At 38.3% G+C, this 10,187-nt stretch overlaps 2 protein-coding genes across 2 annotated transcripts; one reads left to right on the top strand and one right to left on the bottom strand.

Moving 5' to 3' along the window:
- Positions 1 to 213: 213 nt before the first annotated feature.
- On the top strand, positions 214 to 1,506 carry LOC115961312. The gene is made up of 2 exons (XM_031080310.1): positions 214 to 481; positions 701 to 1,506. Exons 1-2 carry the CDS (start codon positions 214 to 216, stop codon positions 1,504 to 1,506), a joined length of 1,074 nt encoding a protein of 357 aa, XP_030936170.1.
- Positions 1,507 to 4,147: 2,641 nt separating this feature from the next.
- Positions 4,148 to 9,153, bottom strand: LOC115960583 (GEM-like protein 1). The gene is made up of 4 exons (XM_031079525.1): positions 8,652 to 9,153; positions 8,460 to 8,561; positions 6,330 to 6,601; positions 4,148 to 4,665 (listed from the first exon to the last, which is right to left on the bottom strand). Exons 1-4 carry the CDS (start codon positions 8,998 to 9,000, stop codon positions 4,486 to 4,488), a joined length of 903 nt encoding a protein of 300 aa, XP_030935385.1. The 5' UTR covers positions 9,001 to 9,153; the 3' UTR covers positions 4,148 to 4,485.
- Between the last annotated feature and the right edge of the window lie 1,034 nt (positions 9,154 to 10,187).

Below are 10,187 nucleotides of genomic sequence, written 5' to 3'. Positions count from 1 at the left end.
ACTTAGCCCTTTTCAATGACGCATTATTAGCCAAACAAGCTTGGAGACTAGTGCATAATAAAAAGTCCTTGTTCTACCGTGTCTTCAAAGCGAAATCCTTTCCTCATTACTCTATAATGGAGGCCTCGGATACCACATTAGGCTCCTATGCTTGGAGCAACATACTAAAGGGTCAGGATGTATTAATGAAAGGTGCAAGGTGGAGGGTGGGTTATGGAGAATCGATTGGAGTTTGGAATGATGCTTGGCTGCCCTCCTTGGAATATCCAAGTGTTATCAAATCCGGTGACAAGCTTTGAAGATATGAAAGTTAATGATCTTATAGACCCAGTTTCAAAGCAATGGGATGCAGGTTTATTGCAGGGATTATTCAACTCTCAAGAGGTCGAATTGATAATGAGTATACCTTTGTGTCACACTTATATTGAGGACAAGCTGATATGGCCATATACATATTCGGGTAACTACACTGTGAAGTCTGGTTATAATTTTCTTGCAGCAGCAAAAACGGACCAGACCAACATAGCCAATCTGAGACAAGATGGAGGGATTTGGAAGCTTGTTTGAAGCCTCTCGGTTCCAAATAAGGTGAAGAATTTCTTATGGCGAGTCTGCAAAGAAGCATTGCCAGTGAAGAGAAACTTGAGACGAAGAAAAATCATTGAGGAAGACACTTGTGACCACTGTAAATCAAGTGCAGAAAGTGAATTCCATGCCCTTTGGGAATGCTCGGCACTCACATCAGTTTGGAACTCAGTCCTAGAGCTACGGCTTCACCATGATCAGAATGTACATACTGTTTCAGAACTCATCAAACTCATTCATGATGAAGGAAAAGACATCAATTTGCTTGCCATGATCCTTTGGACAATGTGGTATCGCCGGAATAAGCTCAAAACCACTAATGAAGATTATCCAGTCAGCCAAGTCTCCACGAATGCAAAGCAAGCACTCACCGAGTATCACCATGCAAACCAGGTCATAACGCTCCAATCCCCAATTTGCACTTGTCCTCGGGTCAAATGGAGCCCACCCCCTGCAAAAAACTTCAAGGTGAACTTTGACGGAGCCACATTCAAAGAGATACGTAAGGCTGGCCTTGGCGTCGTGATCCGGAACTCCCTAGGACAACCAATTGCTTCCTTATCTAAATTGGTGAATCTGCCATACTCTTCCGATATTGTTGAAGTAATGGCTGCAGCTAGAGCCATTTACTTTGCTCAAGAAATTGGCTTAAATTCCTTTATCCTTGAAGGCGATTCTGAAGCTGTGATCAAGTGCCTTAGAAGTGATGACGACTCCTTTTCTCCTTTTGGTCATATCCTTGCAGCAGCCAAAGCTACCACAGAGACCAGTTGTTGTATTTTATTTTCCCATATTCGTAGACTTGGTAACTCTGTTGCTCACAACCTAACTAAACATGCAAGACATGTTAGAGGTTTTTTGGTGTGGATGGAGGATGTTCCTCCACACCTTCAAGCTATACTTTCAGCCGATAATGGCTAGTTTTTTCTTAATAAAAGTTACTGACGTTCTTTCTCAAAATATATATATATATATATATATATATATTTATATATATTCTTTAATAACCAGGACAAGAAATAGAATCATACGAAGGCAGAGGCATCACCTTCATCCTCAAGTATCCCATCTGGCTCATAGTCACCATTTGCCAGGGGATGTTCAAAGTATTCCTCCTCTTGCATCATTGAAGTGCCATCTTTCCGGCAACATCCTCATGTCCCTTACTTCATTGTTTGAGACTTGGATCAATGTGTTTGAAAATGGCGTTGAAGACATTAGCTGAGGCCGAAGATATCAACATCTCCTTATCCCTATCCAATTCGGTATGGTGGTTCGGAGAATCTTCCTAAGGGGTATTGACCAGAGCAAAACTTTGGTCTTTTTCTTTTCCTTTTCCATGAGAGCTTGTTGCCGGGGAGACCATCACTGTACCTCCGGCCATGAAAGTGATGTTTGGTGGAAGGGGGTCTAAAAGCAACGACCCAAATTGCTTAGGAGAAACCGAGGTGGGCTTACTAACACTTTTGTTTTCAGGAATCTGTCTGTAGTGAGTTCCTTTGGGTCCAGCGATGCCTCAAGATTGCTTTCTGTTTTTAGGACCGTTGTGATGGTTTTTACTGGTCAACGTAGAAGGTATAGAGTTGGACTTCGCAACTTTCTTGGCTGGGTAAGTGCTTTCTGCCACAGACACATTACTTGGGGTAATGGGCTTGGGCTTTAGTGATACATCATTGTCATTGTAGCTAGTTAGGTTGACTCGAAGCTTGGATGGGCTTGCAGATTGGCTAGGAGCTTTGGTCATTGGTTTTGGAATATCTCCAACTTGGGAAGGTTGGACAAAATCTTTTTTTCCTTTCTTACTAGCATGCCTTTTACGTGAAACCAAAACCCATGGCCCATACGCCTCCTCACTAGGGATACTATGGTCATGTGGTGCATGTAACTCATTCACCTCTCCGTCACTATTGGTTTTCTCCGGTGCCCTAGTTGTAAACAGACAACTCTCAACCTTGTGCCCAATGCACCCACAGGAGAAACAGAGAGCACTAATCCCCTCATACTACACTGGTTGCTTAACACCACCAACCTTTAAAAGTTTGACAAGTGGTTTATCAAAGTTAACCTGCACACATAATCTTGCGAACCGCCCACGAGCTTCAGCAGCTGTGTGTGTATAAATTCTTAAGACAGGGCCGATAGCCTTACCCAAGTCTCGCAATACCGATGGCTCATAATACTCAATGGGGAGCTCTGGCAGACGAACCCAAACAGCTACAGATGAGACACAAGCCGTGGTGGGCTTGAAGTTTGGCTCCCAACTCCTAATAGACAAATAATGCCCTCCAACAAACCAAGGACCTCCTTGAAGCACTTGGCATAATCTTCTTTCAATGAGAATCGAGTTAAAAAGAAATCCTTCCCTAGTGCAATACAATCCAGTCTGCCGCTAGGTTTCCATAGTGCCATAAGCTTGGAAAAGAGGAACTGATAACCCAGAGTCTTACCAACGACCTTGACAATCAATGCCTTCGTCCATTTGGCTCGAATACTAGCTTTCCTTTCCCCAGGTAGGTTCATGGCAATCACCCCTGCTTTAGGATTTGATTCTTCATCATCAGAATCCACCTCTGCTTCCATTTCGTAGTCAGTGACGAAGGCTTGTTCATAGGCCCCTGGCATCTCGCCAACAAGGCTCTCGTTGTAGGAGACACTTGTGTTACCCTCCCGGTGGTCTTCCTTAACCTTTTTGGTACTGCGATCAAGTTCTTCGTCCTCTTCTCTGGACCTCACAGCCGTGTCTTGAGACATTCTCAATGCTAACCAATATTACGTTAGCTTCGAGGTGGATAATCTACTTGTTATCTTGATTAGTATGCTCTGTAATTCAATAGTTGTCACTTTTGAGAATCCTCTATAGTAATCACATCAGAAAATGAGATTAGACAACCAGACAACACTAAGAGGAGGTTCTTGGACTCTGCATAGGACGTTTGTTAACTTAAAGTTGCCTTGTGGACTGTTGCCTCGGTTGGTGATGTTGTCCTGCTGAGCTCAAGCTTTAGTTAAATGAGTCCAGACCTTGAGTCTTGAGAGAACTCAATTAATCATGTCCAACTGTCTCTTCTTCAACTACATATATAAGCAAATAACTTCAAAGGTCGAACCTTAATATGATGATATACTCTATATCCCAATGATTGTGATGTGTCACGGGTTCGAATCCGGAGATCAACCCCTTCAAAATTAAAGGCAAGACAGCCAATAAACCCTCTCTCCCAGACCCCACCAAAACGGAAGTCGAATCAGACACACGACCGTTATTATAGTACAAACAATTTCAATAAAAAAAGAAAAACATAACAAAGAGTAAAACGGTAAAACCATAGGACTCTTAAGGGAAGTATAGAGATGAGACCAACAATTATATAGATAAAATAAAGAACACAATTATAAGAATAGTTGGGGGAGGAAGACTAAGAATTGCTGGTAGGAGAGAGAGAGAGAGAGAGCATTGTAACCAGGTTTTTAATATCTGTTACTGAACCTGATGAATACAAATTAAATCTCATTTCAAAAACTGCATAAAAGGCCAAAAGGGTAATGAAATAATAGACATATATGTTCAAAATCATCATCAACAAACATAATAATAATAATATTTGAAATGAAGAATGTTGGGCATGTGAATCAAATGATATTACAATAATAGAGTCACCTTTACCAGAACTTTAATCATTTATAACTTTCAAAAGAAAAATGTACGATAAGAAAAACTTAAGTGTCACTATACCATCAAGCCAAATATGTCACAAAGCTATGATCAGAACACCCAACAGCATACAAAATACATTCCATATTCAGATTTCAGAGCACTATATTTTATCTACATCAACTTGTTGGCAATATGAATATGATGCTCCTTCTGTGACATGGTAAAAAGCTCGGCCTTGAACATCATCATAAGCTGTGAGGTGGCACTACCCCTTGAAGATTTTTCACTGCGCTATCATAGTTTACAAAGCCCATAAACCAAAATTCATGGTTGTCAACAGAGATAACCTGTATGTATTTTTCCCCTGGCTTGACTTTGCTTGTTGACGGATTCACTGCCCTCAACTGATGTAATGGAATAACCACCTAAGCATGCACGCCAATATTATTCATCCGTTGAAGAGAACATAATTGTATAAAAACCAGAAAACTTAATAAACAAAAAACTAAACAAACCAAACAAAAATGACTACTTACAACAAGAGTAAATAAAGGTTGTAAACTTCATCCTAAATCTAATCTTTGGTAGATTGACCAAACATAAGGAAAACAAATGGCAACCGATTTACTTACTACTTAAGAGCAAAGGTCGCTAGAGAATGTCTTTTAGCAAGTTTAACTAACTAGAGTCTTAATAAACTCATCTTTAACAAACTGCTATACGCCGTTTGATCCTCAAGATATTAAATAAAAAAGTGATTGCATTATATGCTGAAGTGTAAACTAAGGGGTGGGTTGTTTGAGGCCCAATGTACCTACCCACTCTCATATAAACATGAGAAGCTATCCTGGCATTTCTGAATCAACTTAAGCAGGTCTTCAGTGGCATTTTGCATTGTTGTAAAATATAGTTGCCCCATTATTAGATTCTACTTTTTCTTGGCTAAACTTAATTGTTATCCTAAAACCTCTACAGGGTTGCAGGTTCAGGGTTTTCACATCATCCTTAAGCATATTCAAGCAGCCTTCGCCTCTGTTTTGTATAACTTATGGCAAGTCATCCTGTATCTGGAAACTTTTGAGGGGAATCTTGGTTGCTCCCTTCCTCTCAACAAGGATATATCTCTAGAGATACTATCAAAGGAAAAGAAAAGGCACTTCTTTTATGAAAATTATCACCTGAGATCAATCCACCATCAAATCTCAAGACTGCCATTTAAACCATTCAAATTTTCTTTCCTGAAAACATGTACATGCTTCCAAGGTAACAAATTATCACCTTTGCCAGCAGAACCACGAAATATAAAATTAACATTCAGTGTACAATTAAGTATATATCTCCAATAGAACATAGGGAATGATTTGATCAACAAACCTATTCCATCCCAAAATACAATTCCAGTTTTTCAATCACTAACTTTCTCCAAATATCCATAGCTTTTATATTATATTATTGCTCATGAACCTAACTCGTTAATCCCCTCACAGCTCAGTAGGTCACAATAACAAAACAAAAGCACCATTTCTTCCAAGAATCCATGTTCTGTAGCATTATAACAAGAAGTTTAGCTTTTCAAGTACAATTCTTAGCCAAAGGAAAAAAGGCCAGAAATGGGAAGGGGGGAAAAAGGGACAAAGTAACCACTATTGACAAAACTTAAAAGTCTGGTACTCAATGTTACATTGACCATCAATTCAAAGATTTGGTAATTTGAATTGTGACTCATATAACTAAAGTAAACCTAAATAGGCAAATAGCAGTTGAAAATTCTTGTGAACTTGAAAGGGCTTACTCAAATCGCATCAATTATCAAGAATTACTAAAGTTCTTACTTCCTCCTATTTTGATTAAAAAAACTGTGCGCACAAGTAGGTAACAATAACATCACCCTAGCACCACAGTTCATGGAAACTCATAAATTGAGATACTAACTCATATGGCCCTCCTAAAATATTACGTCATAGATATTTATCATTAATGATAAGAATGATGATACTGACTTCATTATCAAGCACCATGCACTAAAGGCTCCTAGAATGAACAAAGGTTGCAATTAATCAAATGCTGACAAGTATAAAGACCAGTATACCTTGTAATAGCTCCATTCAGTCTGGTCACCAGTTTTGTAAGAAAGTGGATTGTCACTACAAAATGCAAGTTTTGCTGTGGACAGATATAAAGTTCCCATTACTGGTCCAGCAGATGTGGATAGATAGGCAGCATATGTCTTTTGAAGCTTCTCCTCAGGCACAGTCTCAAAAGTTGATCGAAAGATCTTCTCATAACCACCTTCTGCAAGAACTTTTGTTCCTTGCGCAATTCTTCCCACAGCAGCATCAGCAAAACTAGGACCCGTTTTCACTGATTCAAGAAAGGTCAATATATGCATCACATACTACAAAGGAACTTGATTGAATTTTAACAGTTATTTCAAACCTAATATTACTATGATCACTGATAGAAAAATAAACTTAAAAGCATTTCAAACATAATGAGTCATGAGTGAAGAACATTCAACATATGGATCTTAGCATTCAAAACTCTATCCTTTTTTTTTTTTGGGGGGGGGGGGGGGGGGGGGGGTGGTGTGGGGGAGATAGTAAGTTACACACTAGGAAGCACGGACACCCCAAAATGGGCTGCATGTCCATGCTGAACATGGACACACCTCCGACACAGCTACCTGCATGTCCCCAACGTGTCTGGCCAAAAAATAAAATTCGAAAATTATTTTACTAACTTTTAACTTTGACTATTTGTTTAATATTTTCTAATTGTTAAAAAATATAAGATTTGGTTATTAATAACTGATGGTCCTGTTAGTATTTGATGGGTTAGACCTTTTTAAAAATTAATTGTATTCTAAACATCAATTAATAGCCATGGATTCACTCCATTATTGCTTGTAAATTAATATATGTTTTAACACTATATGAAAATAAATGCTTTAAAATATAAATAAAAAATATTTAATAATTAATTAATATAAAATCCCCTCCGTGTCCTATTCTAATTTTTCAAAAATTGCCGTATCACCATGTCGTACTCGTGTCCGTGCTTCCTAGGTTACACGTGCACCCATGAATCTTGAACCCACAACATTACAATCCATCCAATCATTAGGGAAGAAGAAGTGCCATTCGAGCTAGAGGTCATTGGAAAAGCTCACAATTCAAATTCAAAACAATCCACTGAAATGAAAAGTATTATATGCACTCACATTTGACAAAAACTATTAAACCATAAACCTTTCAATGCCAAGTCCAAAAGAACAGTATATATATATAAGAGATTACACTTGGACCCAGCACCACTCAAAACAAGGTTTTGTGAAAATGTTGTGAGATTTTGTTGTGTCCATAGATTTTCTATTTACAAACGTATGATGAAAACTGTGAACGAACCACATACCACCTTTGCAATCTAAAACCCTCAAACTCCAAAAATAGCAACACTTAATAATTACCATCAAGTCCAAAAACAACGGCATAAACTAACCATTCTCTTTGTCCCCAGTGACTGATGATTAGTCTAGGCCTTAGGGTACTACAAATTTTACGACGTAAACCTTACAAACTCATGTATCATCTTTTAATTAAGAAATTTATTTACTATCTTTTCAATGTTGTCATGTCACTTTGTAGGTCTTTTGTTGTCAAATTGATAATATCTTTACATTTTCCATCCTGAATTACGAGAATGCATGATTACTTGATGAGTGGTGCTAGGGACACTGCAATTTTACTATATAGAGCTTACAAGCTGACATCTAGGATGCACAGACAACACGGGTACAGGTATGATATAACAACATGAGCAATTTTTGAAAAATTATAACATGATACAGCAGATAAGACACTACTACAATGGTGATATGACACGGATACGGCATCCAAAATGAAATTTCTGTACCTGTCACCAATCACGAAAACACAATTCCAACACTCATTTATTATGGTTAAAGTCTACTGATCAAATTTATTGCCACGTCAATTTGTAAGCTTTATGTAGTAAAATTTATAGTAGCTTTTGCATTTTCCTTATTTGATAGGTCCTTTGCTTTCTATTAAAAAATGCTACCTACCACTTTCAATTTTCTTCTTCTTTTCCCTCTAAAATAGGAGGGAAATACAAGAACTTCTACTACCTTTGAAACGTTACAATTATTTTGTGAAAGCCAAAAAATATTTCAAAATTTTGTTATAATGACAATACTCACAGTGTTGCCACATGTTCCCAGCGAGATCCTCAGCCTTCTTGGTTGCCTCCGCCGCCTTCTTCCCCCATTTCCCAAGCACATCTTTCACCGACTCCACCGTATCTGATCAACCAAGTCAAATTCCACAAATTTTCCAAACAAATAAACCCTAAAAAAAAACAAAAACAAAAACAAAGAATTCAAATCACTCACTCTTGACGGAGGAAGGAGCCGGCGCCGGAGCAGGAGATACATATGGATTGGATTCGGTCGGCATGGTGGTGGCGGCGTCGTCGGCGATCGGAGCCCTAGCTTCGCTGTGCACTGGATTCTCCGTCGGAATTGACGGTTGCGATTTCGGCTGCGATTGCATGGGAACGTTGCTCCACGTGTCGACTTGAGGAGGCGGCGGAGGATCGACGTCGTTTGGATCGAGCTTAGGGTAAGGAGCATAGTCGGTGGAGAGAGGAGAATTAGCGCTATTTTTATCGTTGTGTAATTTTGGATCAGACTCAGCAGTTGGCTTCGTTGTTGAGTGCTTTTGATCAGATTCACCACTCATTTTCGCTTAGCTTTTTCTTCTTCTTCTTTTTGATTTTTTGATTTTTTTTTTTTTTTTGTGTGTTTTTGGATCTGTAATCTGTAATCCGAAATGGGAGTTTCGAGAAGTGTAGAGAGATAAGAATAGAGGGAAAAGGGTTCTTTGAATCGTTGAATGGTTGGACGGAGTTGGATATTTAATCATTCGAGTGAGGTCAAAACGGTCAAATCGTCTGGACCCCTCCCAGCCGTTGTTTTATTGCCGACGCCGTTACTGGTTTCAAATTTTTTTAAAATGGACCTTACTGGACTTGGAGGGAAGCCCAATTCGAGCCCATTTGTATTGGGCCTTTGTCTCTGGGTCCTATGAATTAATTGTTTTTTCACTTTTCTTTGTCTTCGAAAATGAGAAATGAGCAATCATGATGAGAGTGTTACAAGAGAGGGAAAAAAAAAATTTCAAAGTGTTTTGGGAAAGACATGGGGTGAGAAAAACTCAAATCTGTTTTGTCAATTCTTTTGGGATAAAGAAAATCTGCAATCGGCAAAACATGACATGACAGGTCAAATTCACAGCAAATCATTGCCCTTTTAAATATCGGTCACCTTCATGTTAACTTCAATGTAATGAATTAAAATGAAATTTTCTCTTAACCTCCAATTGAATCATTACTGGAAAATTACATATGGATGACAAAGAAATGCAAGAATTCATAATGGTCAAGTCAAAATTAAGGAGGCAATCTTGCAAATGATCAGGGTGGATGTGAAGGCTAGAATTGAATGCTGTCAAGTGTCAACGGGTGAAATTTTGTGTTCAAAGCAAAGTATGGTAGGTCAGGAGTCTCTTTTTCTGTCTTTAAGTATTGGAAAATGAATTGTTTGGATTCTTTTTTCTGAACAATCTTCTTCTTCTTTGGGGGAAAAAAAAGAGAGATGGATTTTTAGATAAAACATTCGTTTGCCTTAATATTTGCCAAAAAAACAATTTGTAAGAGAAAGGATATTTTCGAAGCTTCTGGAAACTTGTTCTCAATAACAATTTTTGATTGAATATTTTAGATAATTGATTTCCATGTATGATGGACAACACATATAAATGCTTAACCAAAAAAAAAAGGGGTAAAAAGTCATAATGTACACTTTTTAACCTTTTAACAAAATAATAATAATAACAATCCTAATGTATCCAACATTCCATTAAAATAT

This window comes from Quercus lobata, chromosome 9 (assembly GCF_001633185.2).
Source record: "Quercus lobata isolate SW786 chromosome 9, ValleyOak3.0 Primary Assembly, whole genome shotgun sequence".
In the NCBI taxonomy this organism is placed as follows: domain Eukaryota; kingdom Viridiplantae; phylum Streptophyta; class Magnoliopsida; order Fagales; family Fagaceae; genus Quercus; species Quercus lobata.
Note: the sequence above shows the minus strand (reverse complement) of the source record. Positions and strands in the feature narration are given on the sequence as shown.

What these genes read in the sequence shown, in the direction of transcription:
- LOC115961312 (XM_031080310.1), top strand. Translation starts at nt 214, where the DNA reads ATGGAGAATCGATTGGAGTTTGGAATGATGCTTGGCTGCCCTCCTTGG. An exon ending in TAACTACACTGTGAAGTCTG is followed by an intron (nt 482 to 700) that starts GTTATAATTTTC and finishes AATCAAGTGCAG; the next exon opens with AAAGTGAATTCCATGCCCTT.
- LOC115960583 (XM_031079525.1), bottom strand. Translation starts at nt 9,000, where the DNA reads ATGAGTGGTGAATCTGATCAAAAGCACTCAACAACGAAGCCAACTGCT. An exon ending in GGCTCCTTCCTCCGTCAAGA is followed by an intron (nt 8,562 to 8,651) that starts GTGAGTGATTTG and finishes TTGGTTGATCAG; the next exon opens with ATACGGTGGAGTCGGTGAAA. An exon ending in TGGGAACATGTGGCAACACT is followed by an intron (nt 6,602 to 8,459) that starts GTGAGTATTGTC and finishes TTCTTGAATCAG; the next exon opens with TGAAAACGGGTCCTAGTTTT.